General features: G+C 43.4%; 1 protein-coding gene across 3 annotated transcripts; it reads right to left on the bottom strand.

Annotated features, from left to right (window-relative positions):
* Positions 1–4,439: 4,439 nt before the first annotated feature.
* Positions 4,440–23,768, bottom strand: EOGT (EGF domain specific O-linked N-acetylglucosamine transferase). Of its 3 annotated transcripts, none has more exons than XM_050313068.1 (17): positions 23,541–23,766; positions 22,945–22,991; positions 21,858–22,082; positions 21,395–21,495; positions 20,736–20,844; positions 20,551–20,645; positions 19,340–19,444; positions 18,109–18,215; positions 16,677–16,780; positions 14,057–14,149; positions 13,299–13,370; positions 12,699–12,785; positions 11,529–11,597; positions 10,425–10,486; positions 9,206–9,325; positions 8,151–8,253; positions 4,440–7,741 (listed from the first exon to the last, which is right to left on the bottom strand). In XM_050313068.1, exons 3-17 carry the CDS (start codon positions 22,065–22,067, stop codon positions 7,595–7,597), a joined length of 1,584 nt encoding a protein of 527 aa, XP_050169025.1. In that variant the 5' UTR covers positions 22,068–22,082; positions 22,945–22,991; positions 23,541–23,766; the 3' UTR covers positions 4,440–7,594. The 3 variants fall into 3 exon arrangements, with proteins under 3 accessions (XP_050169025.1, XP_050169027.1, XP_050169028.1); XM_050313070.1 differs by having other exon boundaries at positions 22,945–22,993; positions 23,552–23,766; XM_050313071.1 differs by lacking the exon at positions 11,529–11,597 and having other exon boundaries at positions 23,541–23,768.
* Between the last annotated feature and the right edge of the window lie 581 nt (positions 23,769–24,349).

Genomic DNA, 24,349 nt, shown 5'->3' with positions numbered 1-24,349 from the left:
GACCACGACACCTCCCGGACTCCCCGTTCCCGGATGCAGACCCGCCTGGCAGACGCTGCCCATGGAACCTGGAGGGGGGTGGAATGGCACATCTGGCAGAGATCCAAACACCATACCCAGGGAGCAAACAGACTGCTGCAAGAATTCCAATCAAAGCATGGCTCAGACTTCGCAGTGTACAGACACGTTTGTGAGCTGCAAATGCTCCTGCTGACAGTTATCCAACTTCGTAATTAATGACGAGACAGGGAATACTTTGTGCTCCCGGTGCACTTCCACCAAAGGGATCCACTGCATCTCACCCACGCTAACTCAGCTGCTGCTGCAGGATGGGATGTGATGGTGAAATGGATTTTCATGGAATCCCCGGAGTGGGACTCCAGGTCCCAGCAGGAGCAGGGTTTCCACCCAGTGCTGAGAGCTGCACTGTCCTGTTCTCCCACCCTCTCTAAAGTGCCAGCAAGCCACTTTCTCTCTCAGAAGAGCTCCCAGGCTTCAAAGCAACACACATTGAAGCATCACTTCAGCACGTATTCGAGTGCTTTACTGGAGCTGCAGCCCTCGAGCTCTGGCTGCCCAACTCCTGTTGCTGCTTAGCTCCTCACCAAGGAGAGCTGGTGTGGACACAGGAGGCGAGGGCTGGGGGATCAGCATCCCACCCACCCTGCCCCTTCCCTGCTGGAAAGCCACTGACATGGATACACAAATAACTGGTAACATTAAGGCACTGGGGAGGAGGGTATTTTGTAAAGCAGAACGCAGGCTGCTTAAATAATGAATTAAGAGGCATCAAAAATGCGTATGTACGAGGACAGAGGGGGAAGGTCTGATATTTTAGACTATGCTAGACCACAATGAATAAATTATAAGAAAGGCTGAATACTTTACTAAGTATAAAGATGTCCAGCAAAAGAAAAGTTCTTAGTCTTCTCATCCCCCACTGGGTCCCAAATGATGACAGAGCTGAGAGGGCTCAGCTGGTCTGTGAGGGTTTTTTTCCATGTACATTTTCATCTGGACTGAGGCATTTTTATTTAACAGCATCCACCCCATCTTTAAGCCTTTCACACCAGAGACAGCCTTGCTTATTTTTCTGACGCCACTGAAGTTCTCCCAGTCACAACAAACTAAGAACACCCAGTCAGTTTGACAAAGATGAAGTGATAGGTAGGAGGCACATTTCATTACGCGCTCTGGGCTCCGGCGCAGTAATTGGGGAGGAAACAATTCGGAGCTGTCAGCTTGGCACACACGCCTTCGTGCTGATGGATGCTCAGAGCCCTTGATGGGGTAATGAATGATGTCCAGTGTGGTCACCACTGCCCTCTTACTGGTGCCAGGAAGCTCACAGATCCCTGACCAGCGTGACCATCCCTGCACACCCCAGGCACAGCCCCCTCCTGCACGTCCCAAGCCCCAGGGCAGGTTAACACACCTGACACATCACCACGATGAGGATTTTAATTACCTCCAAGATGCAAAAGAAATAAAATCCAAACAGGGATAACACCTGCTGCAGTCTCCACCAGAGCTGCCCACACTTCCCTGAACGTTCAGGATCTGTCCAAGTTCCTCACCTGACGCAGATCTGTGGAGAATGGCAGAGAGATGCCAATTGTTATTGACCTTCACCCTCCTCACCCTGCACCACTGAAAGTAAAATGATAGTTCTGAGGTTTCTTCACACATGGGGACACCAAAGAGGCCTGATTCAACCCAATTCAACCATCAAAGCTGAGGATGGATGCATTGCTCTTGTGTCACATCTGCCCTCCTTCAGGGCTTCCATCATATTGCAAAACTCACCTGCTTTCCACCCTCCTTGCATGACAGTTCAAACAATTACTATCCTATATTAACATTTAAAGCTTATTTTAACTTTGCTGAGCTATTGAAAGCTGTGGATCAGATGTCAGGCAGGGAAATCATCTCCACTGGCTTTAACCAACATGCAGGGACAAGGCCAGAGACCACAGCCCTCCCTGGGTCTGCTCAAAACTTCCCAAAGCTGCAAAGAAAATTCAATCAACTCCCTTTTCAAAGACCAACTGTGGAATTAGTTTGGAAAGGGGAAATCTACAAAACCAAGCTATTTTTCTCTAAAAAACAAGTGTCTTCATGGTTATTGCTTTTTTTAATAAACAGAATAACAACTCCACCATTTTCCAGTATTTTCTAACTGTTTTCCAAGTGTCAGTGGTTAATATTTTCATGACACCAGGTGCACATGCACACACCCCCCATAGTGCACTACATGGGACAAGTAATTTGGTAGAGGAAGGTGCAGGACATATGGCACGACTGGGTAATGTGTTGCCAAAGTGGAAATCAAGATTTTGCAGCAAAACAGGAACTTCATCAACTACTAAACAGTGACAATTTGGTAAAAAGTGTTTTTAGAACAAAATGAGAAGCAGCATTTTGCTACAAAAGATTAACTGAAAATTTTTACCGATCTGAAAAATAAACTGAAATTATTTTCCAACACCAAGTTGCTTAAAGAAAACCTGAAGTAAAATGTACCGATATTATACCATCTGAATCATCCTGGGCTAAAAGCTAAAATCTCCCTGGATTAATTTCTCTTGTAGGTATTTCCTTCTGCAAACAGGAAGGTGGAAAACAAAACCGTGACTGCAGGAGCAGTTGCTTTGTTGAGCTCCTCGGGTGAGCGGCTTCTGCATCTGGAATGAGATTCCCCCTGAACGTTGGAAAGGGCTCTAGTGACACCTACTGCACTCTGCCACAATAGGGAGTGAATGCTCGCCTGCCTTACCTGCAAATCGGATGTCCCTCCGAGGCAAGAGGCATTTCCAGTCTGCAGAGCCCCCTGGGAGCAGCAGGACCCCAGGCTGGCACCTCCCAGCAGGGACCAGGGAGATCCCCCGAAAGATTCGCTCAAACACCGTGTACAGCCACGGCACTGCCTGGGAGCACCCGAGCACAGAAAGCAGATTTCAAGTGCTGAACTGGTGTCAACCAGCATGGAACCAGAGAATTAGTTAGGTTAGAAAAGGCCTTTCAGGTCACTGAGCCCAGCCACTAACCCAGCACTGCCAAGGCCATCACTAAAACGTCCCCAAGTGCCACAGCTACGCGTCTTCTAAACACTCCCAGGGATGGTGACTCCACCACTTCCCTGGGCATGCTGTGCCAGTGCTTGACAACTATTCAGGTGAAGAAATTTTCCCTAATATCCAATCTAAACCTCTTCTGGTGCAACTTGGGGCCATTTCCTCTCATCCTGTCCCTTGTTCCCTGGGAGCAGAGCCCGACTCCCACCCGGCTCCCCACTCCTGACAGGGAGTTGCAGAGCCAGAAGGTCCCCCCTCCGAGCTCCCTTTCCCCCAGGCTGTACCAGTGATGTCTGGTTTGCTAAGATTTCATTTTTCCCCAATATGTTGTCTTTACTGAGAGCATTTTGCATTCGACAGTGACATCATTATCAGGACAAACTGGAAAATAACGGATGCGTGCTGAACTTCCCCTTTTCAAATCATGATTGAATGTCATCTTTTCTTCAGTTTTCAACAAATCCGACACTCAAAGACCTGGCAACCAGAATTAATATTCCTGACACTGCTTTGTTCCCAAGTGATGGGGGAGCTGAGCTCCAGACAATTGATTTGTCACCCACTACTCAAAAGCTTTATAGACTTCGTGTACTACATCAATAAACACTTTTCTAAGGGCCCAAAACAGAGAGTTAATGTTATATTATGTATATTTATATATTATTGTATTTTATTTAGATATAAAGGTTATTTTGTATTTATATTTTTATATTATAAAAATACTTCACTCTTCTAAGAGAGGACAACAGCCAATTAAAATACACACCTGTGAATGTGCTGTCAGCTCTGTCCAACTGTGGCAACCACCCCTGGCCAGAACAAGGAGAATTCATGAATGAACACCAAAAAAAACAGCTCCTGTGACCATTTCAGGACCAAAGCTGGAGAGTATTTAAAAGCAGTTCATTTATTTCAGACAAAAAGCCCAACCCATGAGAAACGTGTGCTCAGAGAAAGTAAGAACACAACTTAAGGCAAAGACAGCAAATTGGAACAATTGCTCAATGTTGAAATCAAACATTTTACCCTTCTGAGCACATAAAAAGCTCTCAAGGAGCACATTTCCTTTAGTTTTTCTCCTTAAAGAAATACAAGATTAAGAAATATTCTAAACCCTGAGTTATCTCATTAATGGCACTGGTAAGATTAACAGCAAAAATTAAATAGTTCTATTATTATTTAATTGCTTTTAAAAATGTATTACTTTAATATTTATAATTGTACTCTTAAGATTAATAATCCTGATTTGCCACCTTCCCATGACAAACCATTTCTCACACTTACCCAACTTCCACAGAGCTTCCCAAAGAGAAAACCTGAAATTACATCTTGAAGCCTTTTGGACTAAAAAGGAAAGACACCACGTGCATCCATAAATTATTTATTTCAAATCCAGCCCCCAGTTTACACTGTACATGATACACAGGCAATCCCACAAGTGTTCAGGATTGGCAACACTGTGTGAAGTCCCAAAGGGAAATTCATCACGCTCACACCAACGTGCCAGTTAAAAACAGACTCTAAACTTGGGTAAACTGGAGAGAGCAAAACAAACAAACAAAAATCAGAAATAGCAAGGAACAAGATTTCCATAGTCTGTTAGGAAAACATAATCCAGAGCTGTATCCTGCCTAAAGAACAAGTGGCCCCAAAGTCTGCTGGATTCCTTCAAATTCCAGCTTCCAGACAGACAGAGATGGCCCAGACCCTCTGGAAGAAAGCCAGATCTTTGCTGTTGTCCAAACTCTCTCAGGATTCATTGGCAAAAATCCCATTAATCCAACCAAACCTCTTCTGCTGCCAAGATAATTTTGTGACTATTTGTAAAGTTAATCAACAAAAGCAGTATTTTCATCCCAACAATATTAAGCCATAAAGGCTGAATAATACGCCAGCCATCAAATGTTGATGCTCCACTCAAATTTGCTGAAACTGGTGAACGTTGGCAAGATATTTTGCCCTTGGATTAAGTCCCTGCAGCCTCTCCTCCATGCATATGTTCAACCATTTGTTTTAGAGATCACTTGAAAGAGCAGCTCCTCATTAGCTGCTTCTGCACAGACTCAGGCACACGCCTGCACTCCCACGCTGCCTTCAGCAGCATCACCTGCACCGTTACACAGACACAAATACTTTCACAAACCAATCTTCAAATGCCTGGCACCACAGCCATCAGTGCAGGATGGCAGCATTACCTCTAAATGATTCCCAGATGAAGAGATCCGATATGGCTTTGGATCTCAGAACATCAGGCTGTCACGGAGGAGAAAGCAGAGACTCCACGCAATTAATAATATTTAAAACATTTGCCTCTAAAACCTGGCAAACTAGGACCAAACAATTTTTTTTTTTAAATTAAAAAGCTTTTTATTAAAAAACTCTCGTGTGCATTTCATAATTAAATGTCTTCTTTATTTTGGCTTGGTTTCATTCAAACACAAGCATTTTACTAACTTAAGTTTTATACTTTTTTTTTTTCCTTTATAAATCCCACAAGGTAAAAAACCCACACAGACACAAATACAGGAAATTGCATTTCTCGAGGCCTTTTTTTTTTTTTTTCTTTTCCTTATGTCAAAAAGTGCAATTTTGCTTCTATGGTTCTTTAAAGTGAAACAGTTTTCTCCCTCAGTAAAACAACACACTACAGGAAGAATTGCACCAGATACACAAGATACACGAAGGTCTCAGCTCTATCCAACCTTCCCTATGCACTGCTTAAGGTCATGAGAGATCTATATGGAAATTGTGCTTACAGTAACTCACCCTTCCCAGCACAGGCAGGTCAGTAAATGCACCTACACTCTGTGAAATTGCCTACGACCGCTGCAGAAGGGAAGTCAATAACATCTACAATTAGACCAGTGAAATGTTTACATTCACTGTAACTCTCCTGCTTTCCCATACCAATGTGTGCTCTGCTTAGTGCCACCAGCACTGCACGGCTGAACTGCAAGTCTAGCACGGGAACACATTCCCCAAAAAATCTATAATTTAACATAGAACTCTGGTTTTGATCTCAATGGACTTGATTCTTTCACACATCCTTCTGGCCTCACTTGAGAGAACACAACTGCTCTCTTTTTTTATCCCCACCAGCACAAACATGTCAGCCCTGGGGGGAATTTCATGAAGAACTTGGCTTTGGCTTTGTATTTCCTTCACTGGAAACAGTGAACTGTGCTACTGGCTTTGGGAAGGTTTTAAGAAGTTTTCTAGATTGACTCTCCAACATTTTGAGGAAACAAGAACATTAACAATTAGGCTTTTAATGACTCCAAGGTTCCTCATGAATTCCTATCCTTTCAGCTGGATTAAAAGACATTGTACACATCTTATCATTTGTCATGAAAAAATAGAAATCCATTCCCTTTATCATCCTCAAAAAGACTCAAGTTTTATTCCAATTTGCTCAAGTTTTCCAATGCAGCATGCTGCTTTACGTGAAAAAGTTTATGTGAAAGTTTTATGTGAAAAAGTTTCACATAAACTCAGCTTACCTGAAGCTTTAAGTATTCACTTAGGAAAAGATTGCCCTGCTCTGAGACAGAAGTCTGACTGAACCTACTGCTCTGACCCGTTATATTTGAGCACTTACAACTGAAAGTGAGAGGAATCAAAGTTTATATTTAAATGTAAAAGCAAAAGACTGTGCTCTCTAAGGTGAAAATGTTTCTAAACTTAAAATACGAGTTGCCAGAGTCTGTTGGCCCTGTATCTACCCCAGAAAACCTTACATGAAATGGATGGACATATCTTTGTATAAAGATGAGTATTTCAGAATTTGGAATGCAAAAATACAGCGCAAAAACCAAGAGAGTCCTGAAAACTAGAGGTATGATGCTAAGGAGTGACAAATTAAAGATGGGTCATTTCCCTCGTAGAAGTTTCCACATTTCCCAACAGCACTTTGCTTCCTGCTGTTACAGTATTTTTGTGGAGCATTATGAGGATGGATAAGGAATTGGCTGTGTGGCTGCACTCAGAGTTGTGCTCAATGGCTTGATGTCCAAATGGAGATCAGTGACCTGCTGGAGCGAGTCCAGAGGAGGGACACGCAGATGATCCGAGGGCTGGAGCCCCTCAGCTCTGGAGACAGGCTGGGAGAGCTGGGGGCGTCCAGGCTGGAGAGGAAAAGGCTCTAGGGAGACCTTAGAGCCCCTTCCTGTGCCTAAAGGGGCTACAAAAAAGCTGGAGAGGGACTTTGGACAAGGGTATGGAGTGACAGGACAAGGGGGAATGGCTTCAAACTGAAAGAGAACAGGTTTAGATTAAATGCAAGGAAAAAATTCTTCCCTGTGCGGGTAGGGAGGCCCTGGCACAGGATACCCAGAGAAGCTGTGGATGCCCCATCCCTGGAAGTGTTCAAGGCCAGGTTGGATGAGGCTCTGAGCTGCCTGGTCTAGTGGAAGGTGTCCCTGCCCATGGGAAGTGGTTGGAACTGAGTGATCTTTAAGGTCCCTTCCAACCCAGGTCATTCTGTGATTATTTAACAACAGTATTTCAGTCAGAAGTCTAACTTAGAATTCATCATGTTTTACCCTAAATGGCCACTTGGAATGCTGTGAAACATGATTTGCAGCCAGAAGCACCAAGTACATAAATTCTTCCACATCAAAGGAGTAGTTTGTAAATTTTGGATGTTCTCCCAGTGTTGGGTGGTGTCCCTAGAAAAACGAGATAAGGAATTTTAGACAGAAAAAAAAAAAAAAACCACAAAACCAAAAAAACCCAAAACAATGCATCTTGGTTCAAAAAAGCAAGAAAAAATATTGAGAATCTGCCATTTTAATTTATTCTTTCTGATCCACTGATCTGCTCTGAGGCAAAAGAATCAGCAGAGTAACTGCAGAACAGCAGTGCTATGGATGGCTTGGATTAATGGCAAATTAATTTCATCTCTCTTCTTCCCTCAGCCATTAACATGAAATAATTTCGTTACCGCATCAAGGGAGTTAATTTGGTCTAAAGAATGAAAATTGTATTTCAAATACCAGAACACAGAGAGGTAAAGCAAAATAACCCCAAAATGCTTTAGTCAGAGCACCTCACCCTCCCAGCAGTGACCATCATTACCCGATCCTGAGGGAATACTTTATTCCTTTTCCTCCAGGTGATGTAATGAATCCCTCTCAGCCTTGCCAAATCCAGGTAACAACGTTCATCTTCACAATTGTACCTAGGGACAGGCATAAAAAAATACATATTTACCCACACAGACTGTGCTGAAGTTTACCAGGATGAAACAGGAAAACGCTCTGCAAGTTGAAATGTCTGTTGTTCAGTTCTAAGGCACCAAAACCTTGGACAAATTCTGCTCAGCTGAAAATAACAACTCCCTAGGAGGTAGGTTGAGGCACATCTGCATGTCAGGTATGTCCCTGTCCAGCTGCAGCAGCTCTTGGACATGTGAAAAAAAAAAAAAACCTTTGGGTTTCTGAACTTTATCTGGAGACTGGACAAAATACTCTCAGGCCAAGACTAGGCTGCCAAACACCAGCTCTGCAGCCTTCCCACAGTAAAATTTCCCAGGGTGGAGATTTCAGTGGTCTTCTGACAAGCATTTTTGTTCAGTTCTGTAGAACTGGAGTGTCTGTTAATACCCATACTTTGTGACAAAATACATTTAAAAGGAAGCTACAAGAGAAATTTCAGCAAAACAGAATGACCCAGGGCTGGTCTTGGCCAGTACGCTGGTGCTCATGTCCTGAGCACAAAAAGGATTAAAAAAAGCCTTCAGGGGATCTCTGACACCCTTGGACATGCACCTTATGTAATCAATTCACCTGGGTCACCAAAACAGCATCAGATCTCAGGCACACCTGCAGGATCTGAGCACTGAGGCTTTCCCATTGTTTCCCATTTCCCCCAAGCAATTTCTGCATTATATTTATACCAGGGTATATTAAGAAATCACAGGCTAAACCTGTGTGACATAATTACACTATATTTCATAACGAAGGCTTCCCCTCTTTCGATCCCCAGAAGAAGAGGCTGCCAAAAACAAAGTCTAAACAAGGATGCAAGACAAACATTCATGGTCAAATACCAGCAAGGGAGGGGCTTCATTAACACACAGGAACAGACATGAGCAGTTTTGTACAACAGAGGGGAAAGACAGACAGACTTACAGCTCAAAAACAACAGCCCAGTCTGGCAGAAAGAGCAGGTGGGTCAGTCCAGCTCCGTGCATCCCAATGAAGATATCAGAGTTGTGGGTAATTCTCAACTGCTCCGAAAATTCAAGTTCCCTGCAGACAACACAACACAACTGGTCATGTGGCAGGTCCATCCACAGCAGTAAGGATCCCACACATGGAGAAAGCACAGAATTAGCTTAAGGGAACACCAAAAGAGAAAACTTTTCAAGGAAGATTTTTCAAGAAAACGTTTTCAAGGAAGAATACTAAGAATCACAAACGCTGCAGCCAGCAATAAATCAGCATGGAATTCAAAGAAATGCAGATAGGTTTCAAAACTTGGTAAGGATCTCTTTCAGAAACACTTTATTTCAAGGTAAAGCTTTTGTAAGTTTGGGGTTTTCTTTTTACTTGCCTTTAAAATAAATTGCATCACTTCCTTAAAAGAAGAAAACCAAAACAAACAAAAAAACCCACCTGAAAACCCAACATAAAAGACTTGAGCTGTTTTTGAACTGTATTCAGTGTGGTGCTGAACTACACAATTAAACTTCCTCACATTGTCTCTGTTTTGGTCAGAACACTGATCTCTCACTACTGTTTCAGTTTCCCACTCTTCCTGCATGATCCACGGAAGCACCAGTGAGTGGATGGAGCTGCTGCCATTGGGCACAGGCATGAACTATTTGGGAACTTTTCCTTCCATCCATTTCTTACTGGCACAGTGCCTATTACACCTGGCACCCCAAACTGACCTCAGGTGGTGTCTTCAGGGGCCACCAGAGCATTAAATAAGGAGAGTTATTATTCCTTACTAAATTAAGGGTCACATAAAATAAGACACTGGCATCATACAAGAGAAATCCCTGTTGACCCACAGTTTCTGCAGAGCATTAGCAAATGTAAAAGGGTGATGGGAACACAGCTGGTTCAGGGAGAAGGGACAAAACAGGAAGAAAAGTGATTTCAAAACTTGTTCATCGTGTAATAATCTCAATCTGAACCTTCTACACTAGAGATTCATTCCTAAGCAGAGCATCATAGGATGGGAGTGCTTGACTAGCTCACCCACCACTCCCTCAGAAACACTCTTCCTTCCCAGGCCTTGGATTTTGCACAGGTTGGACATGGGGACAGACACAGCCCTGCCTGCAAACAGCTTTCACAGCCACAGGCAGCACACACCAGATTCTTCCACCAACTTACGTACTTGTATTTGTAGTCCACCACTTTGACCTCCAACGTTGATACTGTTTTCAAAGCATTCACAAGCTGAGGAGGAGAACAAAAGGACAATGATTTGGTGTTCTCCTTCAATTAATTGCTCCTCTGAACTCCTGACCACTTCACGCACTTCTCCTCCCCACCAGGGACTTGGTAACTAGAAGGGTTCTCAAAAATCCATTACTAGGTCAGACTCTTACTGACATGGTAAGTGAAAACAGGTTAGACCTGGCCTTCAGAACTAAAGGGCTTTTGGAGAGCCTCCAATCCTTAGCCAGCAGTAGAGCGAGAAAAGCCAAGCATTTTCTTTTACAGAAGTATGGTAAAAATAAAAGTAACTTCTCCCTTTGCCGTGTGCACTTTCCCAGAACATACACTACATGCAGCAGTGAGTCATGAACTCAGGGCAGCCCAGCAGGTAAAGCACAAATCCTTTGCTCTGCCTGTTCTGTCACTGAGCTCCTGCATCACACAAACCTCAGTTTCTCCCTGCGTCAGGTGGGGATGATAATCCCAATTCATTTTTGTCAGGCACTAACAGCAAGAATGAAAACAGGTATGAAAACATTAAATATTGTCATTTTACCACAAAAGAAGCTACACTGTAAGTCCACTAAGTTGTATGATTCGAAAACATGAATCAATATGAGAATTCATTAAGTTTTGAGGGCACATACTCAGGTACAATGGTTTATGCATTTCAATCTGTAGACATTACAAAAGGTTTTGTTAGACTTCAGCACTGGGGATGCTGTAAATAAAAGAAATAATCTGAAAGCAAAGTAATTTAATTTTATCAGAAGCTCTGCAGTGTCTGTTTGCTGAGAGGAAATACTTTTAGTATTACATTTGTAGTCTCCCATTCAATATTTAGAAAGGGCAGCAAGGTCCAGTGTCTGGTGTACAGAAATGGAGACTGGTTACAAGAAATATTAGAAGAAATTACTATAAGCATTGGACATATTTGTCCAAGATTTGTCAGCAAATAGATGGTCTTGGCTCTACCTTAGGGGAAAAAAAATCAATCCAATGAGGAAAACTTAACTTCTAATAAATCTGTTTTAAAAATAAAAATAAAAAAGGACCACACCTCATTCTGGTTTAATATTTTCCTGTAATCTGTACTGCGTGCAAGTATTGTGACTCGAATTTTCCCATCCTGAGAAGAAAGAAGGAGCAGTGTGTTAGCTAACAGGCAGACCTCAACAAAAACAATCCCAGACACTTCCATATTTACTTTTGGCAAATATTTGAGCAACCAAATATGTTCCTTCCACATGTAATAAACAGATGATGTAACCATCTTAAAATTCACATCGCATTTCCCAACAGATTCAAAGTGTCAAAAACTTTGTGGAAGTCTGATTATTAACCAAGAACGAAATATTTTCTGAAGGGTTTATATTATTCAGCACAAAAGAGCCTCTGTATTGCACATTATATGGCAGTTTTGGAAAGCAGCTTTCAGGATGGCTTGTGCACAAGATCCTCTGGAAAAAAATATTTTACTTCTCTAACAGTTCCTCTTTTTGCCTCTTTTAATTAATTGGACTCACAGGGGTGAGCGTTCCAAGTGAAATGAAGAGATTTAACTGCATGACTCCCATTAGTGTCAGCAGGAGAAGCATAACTAAATGCCTGTGCAGAGCTCTGAATGGTGCCCCTCAGCCACAATACACAGGCTACTCTCTGGAAAATCCTTCAGCGAGCCCTGAACTGCTGTGCCCATCAATGCCACGTGAAAAACCACCAGTGGGTACCACAGCTCTCTGCCCAGGGCCACACAGATGGTGCTGGGCGAGGATGGAAGGACCAGATTCCATCGTTTCCTCCTCTGATCTGAGCCCAGCAGTACCTCTGAGGATTGATAAAGGGCACTGCTCCAAGGGATCCCTTCTGCTGGACCCAAGGGCAGCACCTTCTCAGACCATGTAACACGTATCTTACTTAACCAGGAAGGACACCAAGGCCTTGGGCACAGAGAATGGGCACAGGGATGAGACTCTTAAGAGTGTTCTAAAGTCTGTCCCATGGATAAAAAGGCAAAAGGGCAACTTTCACAAATATACACAAATGTTTGCTGAAGGCCTTTACAGAGCAGGTTGACTTACTGGAAAAAAAAAAAATTCCAGGTATCACAGGAAAGGACAAAAAGTGCACAATACACCCTCATTCCCCACTGGCTCCAGGTTTCCTAACGCTGTTTTTGTGTTAGGAGCCATCAGCTCCACATAACAATTGCATTATTCAGTTATCATACCTTGGGTCCTTCTTGTGTAATATTTAACCTGTGTAACACGTGCTGAGAAAACGCTCTGAACAGCCCTGTACCGTGACAGCCAGAGATCTGAAATTAAGAAAGCAATTGTTAATACACAAAGTTATTTTGCTCAGAAAACTGCGCTTTGTGATCAGGGTTTTTTTTTTTTTGCCATTCTTGTGGAACAAAAGCCCAGTATCATGCACTGTGCTAAACATGTCACTATTCACTGCAACACAAGTGGCACTTTCATTTAGAAAGAAATGAACTCTCTCCAGTGTTAGAGCCTGAATGCATGAGCTAATACCACTGGGAAAGTCTGACTGTGTTCAAGCTCTTGGGCTCTGCAAAAATACCAGTAAGTTCACATTAAAGAAGAACAATATGCATCTCCTCAGCTGTGACAGGGGGGACTGCATACAACCAGCTGAAGAACTTCAGGATCCTTAATCTCTGGGGGAGATCACCCCATTTGGAGTTGGACCTTCCCTGTGATACATTCCATGGTAACTCAGCTGGATATTGGAGGGATTCACCAGCTCAGATTTCACACTGTCACTCACACATCCCGTTAACAGTGGATGGCTAAGAGGGACTCACCAGTGGAGTGTTGTAGAACAAGCCATACCGCATCCGAGGCAGCAGGGAGAACACTGCTTCTTTAAAGCACACCTGCAAAGGAGATCACAGGGAGTTACACCCCACTGCCACCTTCCACTGCCCCCTTCACTGGGATCCCTGCTTCTAATGAGCCATCAAGAGCAACCCCACTTCCCTGACTGCAAATGAACAGAACAAAGACAATCCTGATCCCAAAAGAGCTCTCATTTGGGATGCTACAGATGTGTGGGGAGAGGTGAAAAAACCCTCTCTAAAACAGAACAAACATGAACTAAATAGAAGAAAGCCAGCTAATGAGTTTAAGACTGGATTTAAGAGACTAAAATGAGCTCTGAATGAATGGTAACATTTCGTAGTGTGATATATTTTTAATGATAAGCAGCAGGTATGCCAGAAGTTACAGGGGAAAAGAAACATCTCAAGAGGAATCAGAAGACTTAGAAAGACAGAACCCTAAACTTCAGCAATGGCTCCTGCAGAAGGAAACCCCATATATAAAAACCACCTCTCAGGACACAAAACTTAGGTCCATCTACATAAAGGATAGACACACCACAGAATTAGGTTACAGCTCTGACTCTTGTTTCTAAGGTAAAATACTCATATTACACAAATTAAACATGCATGGGAGGTATTAATGCTTTCCTCTGAAACACCCATAACCACAAGCAGCTTGAGAAGTTGTCACGTTTGCTCCCTAGTGACTAGGAATTCAATCAAAATATAAAATTCCATACCCTTTTAGAGTCAAAGGTTTTCAAGTGTATTATTTCGTAGTCAGTAAATGCCTTCCACGTCTCACTGAACAGGTCACCGTAGCCATACGAGCTCTAGGAGGAAAGCAAAAAACACCAGGGCATAATGATTACATAAATGCATATGAGAACCTCTCTTCATGATTCAAGCTCTGTATATATGAGTTTTAGTACACAGTTAATGTGTGCAACACCATCACGGTAACCAAAACAACCCAGCAGAGAACACAGACATTATACAACACCAAACTCTCTCTTTACAGTGACAGGTAACTCAAATTACCTGTCAGGTAGTTAATTTTTAATAAAAACTTCTATAAATCAGCAATCTAGATGAGCTCTTCAGTAGCAGATTAAAATTTCTGAGTCAGGAGAGAGAAGCACTAACTACTTTTCCCAGAGACAAGAGAACACAAGTTGAATTTGAAGTAATGGAAACACAGGGATGGTAGAGGGTGCAAACCTCAATTCCTGAGACTAAAAACCACCTGGGAATTCAAGTGCAGCAGTAAGGTTTGAGGTAAAAAGTCACAACAAGCTTGTTTTGCATTTGCCTCTCTTTTGGAATTGTTACTTGCATATTGCACACATACCACAAACCGAAGGTAATGATGTGATCTGATGGGAGAAACAGCTAAGGAGTTTCTACACAGGGCAGTAAAAAACTTTCCCCTTTGCAGCAACACTCTGTGGAACCTTTGTAGAGCCATCTACTCCCTACAACATCAGCCTGTCCCCAGGGGCTCTTGCCTTCCAATCTCTCACATTTCCTGCACATCCCAGGGCTGAGTCACCACCTCTTGCTCTCTGAACGCAATTAAATGTGCCCTCAGTAGCCCTGGTGCAGATTCCTCACTTAAAGCTTCCTTTCAACTCTGGGGCTGGTTCAGGCTGCTGGGAAAGTTATGTGGGAATATTCTCGACCAGAAGTCTGAAAATAAGACTACAAATGATCATAGAAAAGAACAGATATCCAGTGAGATGTAAAAATCTAAAGGGCACCAGCTTCTCTTCAGCTGAAGAGGCACTTCCTTCCCCTTCCTCTGCCACCAGGTTTTAATGGATTTTACAATCCTAACTACTTTCTGGCCATGTGTATTACAAGAATTGCTCTTCCAGGCTAAAAGTAGAGAACTGATGAAAGTAGCACTTTCTAACCCTCTCTGCTCTCCTTGAAAGTGCTTCATAAACATTTCTGCCCTGCATTTGCAGAGACAGTCTCCAAAATAACACCCAGTGCAATCCCTCCTCATTTTCTGCTTTGTTTAATCTACATCTAAGGGCATTACTCTTTCATAAGAACAGTAGCTAGGAAGTATGGCCAAAACTAATTGCATCAAGTTAAAAAAAGCAAAAAAGAGAATGAATAATAAGCTCAAGTCCACCTTTTGATCAGCACAGACAGTTGACTGGTGCCATCACCTGGCTGTACACAGCAATGAACTCGAGCAGCCTGAGCAGGTAAAGCTCATTTAAAATGATAGTCCTGTGACAGTACTTTGAATGGTACATTTGAAAGAGTTATTCGATTCAACAACGCGATATAAGACAAAGAGTTGCTTTTCAAAGTAATTTACAATGCTGTCTGACATCTGATCTTTTCAAAAAGCCATAAAATCTGGATTAACAGGTCCCTGTATAACATCTAGAGAGCTCACTTATCTAGCAGATGGCATTTTATCTTTAAAAATGTAGCAGAACTAGAAAAAAGGGTCTGTTCTAGTCAAAGAGGTTTCTCATTAAATAGCAAGCAGTCCTCTATTGAATTTTAGTTGTCCTAGCAGTAAATAGTCAGAAAGAAAACACAGCATTTCATGAGCACAAAACAGATATGGGACAATACCATAGTCAAGAACTGTGTTATTTCTGGACCTGATTATACACATTATCTGGCATATTACAAATTCCTCAGTTGTTCATGATTTAGTTTAAGACTCTCCTACACCACTTAAACACTGGGCAGCAAAACTAATATTACTCTTAAATACAGTCATGGTTTCAACTCAGCAGTACAACAGAAACAGCCCCACTTAAAAACTTGTTTTATATGTCATCAAGGTATTCTGAGAGATGATGGAGAGAAGTAACTGCAAGCAGGCTACTTGAAGAAATTAAATAATAGACCCTGTTTTGATACATATACAAGGATTTAATCTAGTTGTTTTCTTTATTACAGGCTGCACATTACTGATTTAGAGAAATGCAAGACTGCACTCTTTTTAAATACACAAGAAACAGTTAAGTAAATCTACTTCAATATTCTGAGAGAAAAAAAAGCCTACAGAAACCAGCATGAAATGTTCAAATGCTACAAATCAGAAATAGTGATCATATTATTTTTGAGGTCACACCAAAAAAACCCATAGCTACGTACTAGCAAAAGCTGAGCTACAGAGTAGTGTTCAAACAGCACATGGTTTATCAGAGAAAATCTGTTCCCCAGCTCTTGTTCATGCACCTGTGTTAAAAGGGTCCAAAAATTTATCAGTTCCACATGGTTAAGCCCACAGGAAAGCCAGGGATTGGCTACTAAAGCCTTCATCGTTTCTCCAAAGCAGAAATACAACTCATTACAAATAAGTTAAAAGCACAGCGGACTTACAGTGTCCCACATGACTATGTTGACATCGGTACTGAAGGAGTTATTGACGTGCTGGGTAATGTAAAGATTGACGAAATCACAGAAGTGATGGTACATATTGACACCTGAGAAAGACAGAATTGTTAGCAAAGCACGGCATCACTCGTTCCACCTTTATTGGGTCATGCACTTTTCCCTAGCAGCATCCTCTATTTTATGTGAGTTTTCCCCTACTTCTGACTGAATGCTTCTGACATACCCTAAAAAACCCAAACTTTTAAAGGGAAGGAATCATGGTAAAAAATCTGAAGTAAAACACGTTTTTATAAAGTACAGATAAGTCAGAAGAGTGGCCAAAAGAAAGCATAAGAAACAGATGAGTTTCATGTGCTATTTCTCATTACAGTCTGCAGCTGCTTTCTGAAGGATATGAAAGGAACTCCTGCTTTTAACACGAGCCAGTCTGACACACAGGAAACATGAAAGCTGGCCCTGGGCACTGATCTTGGTTCTGCTTTAGTGGGGCTGAGGAAGCTCTGTCTGCAGAGCTGCAAGACAGAACCTGTACTTGCACACAAGCCAAAGCCCAACTAATTCCTCAGGTTCTCTCTCAGAGCATTCGTGTTCATTCTTGGTTTCTTAAGCTTAATACCTTGGTGCACAAAAAACCACCATGAAACAAAGGAGGCAACGCAGTCCAGCTCCTTTACAACAGCTCTGCTTAAAAGGGAAGGCAGTGGCACGGGAGGAGGATGAATTGAGGTTACAGTTGCCATGTGTCACAGGGACAGAACACAGCAGACAACCATCCTGTTCAAACCACAGCTTACCCCACTGCAGCTGCTTTGCCTGAACACATCCTGAACACCCTCTGCCATTAACAGCTGTCTGCAAACTCTGCTGCCCCAACAAAAAGGCTGGTGAAGCTCAAAAAATGTCAGGTACCACTGGCTGATTCCCAGAGGTGCCTGGGTGCTGCCCCTCCTGAAACACCACTGCTCTTCCACATCATCCAGTACACCCAGAATCCTGTTACTGAGCACATACTACAAGACACAGACACCCACAGGTTGTGTTTCATGGTATGAAACCTGTCATAAAGAAACACAGCCAGAGACTGTACAGAGCAGCCCCTGGCACAAAGACAAACACTCTCAAACCACAGTCAAGAGAACCACTGTGCAAGGCAGCAGGACGTTATTCTGATTTTTTTTAAATCATCTGTGGGGAAAAAATAAGATTTTCAAATGTAAGTTTCCAAGTCCATCACTTGGAACTAAGAGGGGGGGAAAAAAAGGAAGGAAAAATCACAAAATTTTTCAAAAAATAAAAATGTATTACAAGTGCACTTAACAATCACAAAGGCATAATGTAGATGGGCAAGTTGAATATGGGGTTTTTTTACTGCAGTACTGCAGGACAAAAAAAAAAATAAACTAAAGATACCAATTACCTGCATCCAATTTCATGAAGTACGTTGGTTTTTCAATTACAATGTCACACTTTTCATCTTCTAGAGGCCTGAAGTCTAATGCAGTAAATGTCTGGAGTTCTGCAAACCTAGAAAGATTCAATCACACAGAACATGCTTTGACATTAACACACTTAAACAAATGTAGTTCATATGCCTAAGGTTTAGTAACTGTCCATCCAGTCCATCTGATTTAACAGGACTGCTGAAAACTGATAGAGTCTGACAATTAAAATGATTTGAAATTATAATGGAGGGTTCCTCAGTTTATGAGCTTCTAGAGGTTAAACACTGCCTTTGATCTCAGGAGTGAACAGCACCTTTGATCTACAAATCAAGGCAGCAGAGATGTAACAAAGAGCCTTAGAGCCTGGGTCTGTGGGTCCATCCAACTTGATCTGCATTGACAAAGACACTCAAGCAAAATCTCCATGCTTTGGTCAGAATAATGAGTGCAGATGTAGTATTTATTATTCTTGGATCTAAACAAGGATGAGCAGTTGCAATGACAACAGCAGGTAGAGAAGAAAAGTCCTTTCCTCCTCTGCAGCTGTTCTTGACTGAAATCAACCATCAATGCAAAATGAGGGGGCAAAAAAAATCCAAACATGAGAAAAGCATAAAATAAATTATCATATGGACCTTAATGGCTCCAATCCCTTCATCTCTCATCAATTAACTGGCAATGCAGCTTTGAAGTGCTAACATGCAAACTGTGATACTCTGCACTTCCTACTCAGCCTCAGTGTGTTGCCCATCTCACATTCCAAGCACAGGCTCCCTGGGAACACTGTGTGAACACATCCACATCAGGAGTTGCACTGGCCCCATCATCACCACGGCCTGTGTGAACTAACACACAGGTGCCAATTTCAAGGCATTTCACAGCACAACAATTATCTCCTCCTACAGGCAGGCTAGGCTTAGAGCCAGCATCTTGCCCAGAAAACACCTGAAAGTTAGAGCTTCCACTTACAAGGCATTTTCAGATCTTTTGCTGCTGTAAATTAGGCGGGACACAATTACCCACAGCACAGCTCAGACGTTCTGCACAGATGCAATTACCAGAGGCATCTAATATGAACTCTCAAACCCTAAAAGGAGCAACTCCTTTCAAGAAGAAATGCCCTACACACAGCTGCTAATGCTAATGCAAAAAATAAAAAACTAATGAGTGAACTTGGAAGCAGAATCCTTGACAAAAGGTTCTTACCAAGACTGCAGAGGGCTCTTGCGCTGACCTTCAGCCAAAAATGCTTTAACATCGAGGGTGCAATGACCTCCAATTTCTCCCTTCTGGAAAAAGTCTTCTTTGAATCTAATGCAAATTAGGAAAGGTCTATCAGCTTTGGTGCAACAGGGCTAACCAGTGCCCTGCAATCTCAATCACATACTCAAGGCAGTGCTAGTTAGTCTCACTTCAGCAAGGCACTTCACACATATTTAAAACCTGAGTATTTTCTTCAGCTTAAAGAAAGGACTTCCCACAATTCCCAAATAAAGATATTGGTGTCCTTGAAGTTCTAAACAATGGAGAAAACAGCACTAATCCACTGAGATTGTTATTGGGAATCATTTTCACATGGCCAAATGAGTAATTTAATTAGATTTTGCTACATGATTACTCACAGGAACATCGTTATTTGGAGTTTTTGTTTGTTTTTAACAATTTCTCACTGAAATTCACCTCGGATTTCACAACCCAGTCTGCTACACAAGGATTTTATACAACATATGAAGAGCGATGTGCAAGAACAAATGTCGTGAAAACAAATTATCAACTAAAAGCACTGTCTAAATTAGATTTCAGGACAGGCTGAGAAGAGACAAAACCCATTCTGAAGGGTATTAAGTGTCAGTCATGAACCACCTCCTTTGCAGTCATGTGCCCCAAGACACTGGCTCCAGAAATTAGACAGGAGGTGATGCCAGCATCAGCAGTATGATTTTTATCCAGTTTTCCAACATGTAACATTTTAAATTGGGATATGAAAGATCCAGGCTCAGCTCTCTCTTCAGTCACACTGTATCTAAAAATGCAATTCCTGGATCTGGTATAAAGGTACCCAGCACAGGAAAGATCTTGGTGCCTCAGACAGAAACTATTCTATTCTGCATGTCATCTGATCAAGAAAGGACGTGACTGAGGACACAGAAGAGTCTTCCTCTCTTCCATCATAGGGGAATATTTCAATCATCCATCATTATTCCATAAAACTGACCACTTAGGTTTTTAAACAACCTGTACTGCTGACAGCAGCAGCAGACAGCAGTGCAGAGGTGTAACCCTCAACAAGGCTTCATCAGTAAGTCTCTGACCAGCAGAAAAGCCCATGGCAAAAAGCACACCAGCTTTGTTAAGCAAATTCTCAAATCCTTTTCCCTGCCATCCTGTTCTCACTACAACACAAGCAAACCAGACACCTGTCGTGGTTTCTCTTCACAGTCCTTAAATCAATGTACAAGTTTGTTGCTCTGCAATGCTGAAGGTACTGGGAACAGGTCAGAGACGAATCCCCCTGTTAAGAAAAGAACAAGCAGAACTCTGTCAATAACAAAAATTACGTCAAAAACAAGTGCAAAGGATCACATCTACCAGAAATACCTACTGTTGCTGCAGGTTTACAGTGGGTCTTCATTTCATTGAGCCTCTCTCGAACGTAACCAAAATCAGCTTGTTTCCAGAATATCTGCTGGGCTGTCTCAATGTCACTTGCCCTGATGTGTGAAGGACAGAGGGGAAAAAATCAAGGTCTATTACTCAAATTTAGTAATAACTTCTTTAACAGATAACATTTTTTTCCACTGAAAGTGGAAGAGAAGAACCAGCCAGTTAACTTTATTGGCATTTAAGATGCAAAACAGGAAGCACTTATCAGCTCCATGTAAATGAAAACATCAATGACAATTTAAAGCTATTCTCCCGTAAATGGGTATGAAATTTTTTTTTAACATTTTTCTCCCCTCTGTTTTTAAAGCTAAGAAAGGAAATACACAGTTATTTTAGGAATCCGAAATCAAGGCTAAATCAGAATAACGAAAACATTCTGGCAGGAAGCATTTCCAACACTATTTTCTTCCTTAAAAAGTTAAATTTTTTAAATCATGTTGAAAGGCATGTTATGCATAAATACACACAAGTCTCCACAAAGAATCATCCTTTAAATTCTAAATATCACAATAATGCTGACTTCACAGCTAATATCAAAGTGAGCACTACACTCTTTTTTTACCATAATGGACAGTATATTTTTAAAATTAAACTTACCATCCAGTTTCAACATAATCACATACTGGGTAACTGAACCTGTTATCTGATCTGCAAGATTTCTCATAACCCCAGCAGGATTTTAGTTTCTTCAAGTGTTTCTGCAACAAAAGAGTAAGTGAATTGGTTTTGCAACAGCAAAATGGGAAATTACTTAAGTTAGTTGTTAGGTTTTAAACGACCTCTTGCTCATAAATCTCGCATAAAAGGCTTTTGGTCTGGTCTGTTTCCAAACAGTTTCAGAGAGAACACCCAGATGCTTCATCCACAACAGAGGCTCCAAACAGGACACACATCTACAGCAACTTTATTCTTGCCTACAATGTGTCTGTTCTAGGCCAAACCCTTTCCCTGACTAATTGGAGAGGAGACCAATTAATCACCATCTTTAACTGCTGTGACTCTGGGAACAAACCACCTCAATATAACATTTAAACAAACAAACAAACAAAAGTAAACTTACTTTATACGGGCAAAGAGCATCCTGCTTGCAGATGTCAGCAACATGCTGGTTATTGTGCAGAAAGTATGGAATATGCTCATCTGGCAAGTTGATAGCTTTGTAGCTGTACAACGGCTCCCCCGGAATGGTTGTGAATTCAGTAAGATTTTCAGCTCGGGAATTAGCCAGAATTTCTTGCAGTAGCAATGCAAACACAAGCAACATAAACATGGCAACCTGTGAGTTCTGTATTTATTAAAAAAAAAACCAAAAAGACACACAAAAAAAAGACAACTTTATCCGCAGCATTTCAAGCTTACAAGGCAAAATTCAGTCAAAGTCACATACTCAAAGAATTTGTACTTGCATTTCTGGAGTGGGTTTTTTTTTTCCTATGAAGAGCAAACTTTCACTGAGAGGCCAGACTGCACAACCTCAGGATTATCTTTGAATCATTAATCACGGAGGGTTATTACGCACTACCAACTCCCAGTCAAACTAAAAGGGGTGTGTTTACTTTAGCTAATTCCCAAGGGATCCTGAGAGTTCAGCGTGGAAACTAAGTATAGAGCATGTAATATCCAGTCAGAAGGGAGAAAAAATGTAGAAGTACTGGGGGGAGGGGTGAGAAAAGAAGGATTTTTTGGTTTAAAGTAAGTGTAAAAATATTTTCTCCACTTTGAACTAATCATTAGGTGAAGAAAAACTATGCAGCCACAAATAAATGGTCACAGATAGGGCTGTTACAGGATGCCTGGTTTTAGTGCTTAACATCATGGTAAAGAAACTTGACTGCTGAGTTATGTACTTTACATATAAAAGTTATATATATAATAATATATATATAAAGACTATATATATATATTTATACACACATACTTTAACTACAGGCCCACACATATCTGTATACTCTAAAGCTGACTGCATACTTTTCTGGTAATACAACCTCATCAAACACCCCTGCTTTGAACAATTAAACTTCCTGGGGTAAAAAAATGCATGACCTGTATCTAAACCCCACCTTTTTGGCATTATAATTTGCCAAAATTTGCATGCTTGCTTTCAACCGAAGCCTTTAGCAAAATTCCTACGATACAAGCAGTTTTACCTGTTTGGTTTGAGGAGAACCGCTTCAGATTTCCCAAGTGCAGAAACCTAATGCGAGGGGAGGAAAGTGGAGTTAGGTGTGACCTGCAAAAGGAGCTTTCCTCGGGACACCGTCCTGCTCTTTGAGACGTTCCCAGCAGTGAGAGCAGCCTTCCACAGCCCGGGAACGCTGCTGATCCGTCGGGTGGCTGCGAGAAAGCATCTCCCTTTCCCTGTGGGGCGGGACGGGGGTCTCGGGAGGATCACACCGTGCCCATCCCAGCTCACACCCAACACCACCCTGCGGTGTCCCCGGGACTGAGCGGCCCCTGGGTGCGGGCTGAGGGTCTGTCGCTTCGGGAAGGCGCCCAACACCCAGAGCCGGGCCGTGCTGGTGCCATGGTGGACCCAGGACCGGACCCAGGACCGACCCGGCTGGACCCGGGTCTGACCCACGCTGCTCATGCCCCTGCTGGACCCGGTGCTGCACCCACAGCGAGCCCCGAGCGGCGCCGCCGCCCCGTCCCATCCCGTCCCGTCCCGTCCCGTCCCATCCCATCCCATCGCTCCGCGTGTCGCCGCACCGAGCCCACCCCACATCCCACCCCATCCCCGCACCTCAGCCCCGCCGGCCCCGCGCAGCCCCGCGGCCCATGGGACCGGCCGCTCCTCCCGTTCCGCGCTCGCCGATGGCCTCAATCCTCATGTCCGGAGGGGAGCGCCCGGCCCGGCCCCGCGGGGGCAGCGCCCGTGTGCGAGGGCTGCGCTCCCCGCGGGTGTGAGGGAGGGGAAGGCAGGGAGGGCCGGGCGGCACCGCCGCCCCCGCCCCGAGAACAGCCGCGGCCGGAGCGCTGCGGCCGCCGGGACCGCCCCGCCCGGGGGCGGCGGGAGCCGGGGAAGGAGGGAGGGAGGGAGGGAGAGGAGGAGGGAGCGAAGGAGGAGCCCGGCCCGGCTCCCGTGAAGCTGGTATGGGGCGCGGGTCGGGCTGCGGCGGCGCTCAGGTGGGGCCGGGGCGGGGGGCACCTGCCCTTGTGGGATCAGCGGGGGATCAGCGGCGCGTCTTCCTTCTGCTGCCGGAAACCCAGCGCTGCCGCCCCGGGAGCGGCGATGGCAGGATGCGGAGGAAAAGGGCCTTTTCCTGCCGCCGCTCGGCAGGAAGCGGAGCCTCCCGGCACCCCATTGTTCCAGGGGCTCCCCCCGAGCCCCGGGAGCACCGCCGCGCTCGGGCACTGCCCCGCTGCAAGGGCCGAGGTGGATGCGGGGCAGGCACATGACAGCGCTCCTGCCTGGATTGCAACCCGCGATCTCCTTCGGTTCGACCCCATTCCTGCAGCGCCGAGCGCCGGAGGGGGCACAGGCGACAACACTCAAGAGCTTTGAATCCTCCACCCCAGCACAGAGCTCTTCTCCCCTCGTTCGCAGGTGGG

Source organism: Myiozetetes cayanensis, unplaced genomic scaffold, assembly GCF_022539395.1.
Source record: "Myiozetetes cayanensis isolate MyiCay16 unplaced genomic scaffold, myiCay2020 scf18, whole genome shotgun sequence".
Classification (NCBI taxonomy): Eukaryota; Metazoa; Chordata; class Aves; order Passeriformes; family Tyrannidae; genus Myiozetetes; species Myiozetetes cayanensis.
The sequence above is the reverse complement of the archived record's forward strand: the minus strand, read 5'-3'. Positions and strand labels throughout refer to the sequence as shown.

Excerpts from the sequence above, each read along its gene's own strand:
- EOGT (XM_050313068.1), bottom strand. The coding sequence starts at position 22,067 with ATGTTTATGTTGCTTGTGTTTGCATTGCTACTGCAAGAAATTCTGGCT. Across the intron at positions 21,496-21,857 it reads ATGCTCTTTGCCCGTATAAA|AAACACTTGAAGAAACTAAA; the intron begins GTAAGTTTACTT and ends CTTTTGTTGCAG. Across the intron at positions 10,487-11,528 it reads AAATATTAAACCAGAATGAG|CTTGTGAATGCTTTGAAAAC; the intron begins GTGTGGTCCTTT and ends TCTCCTCCTCAG.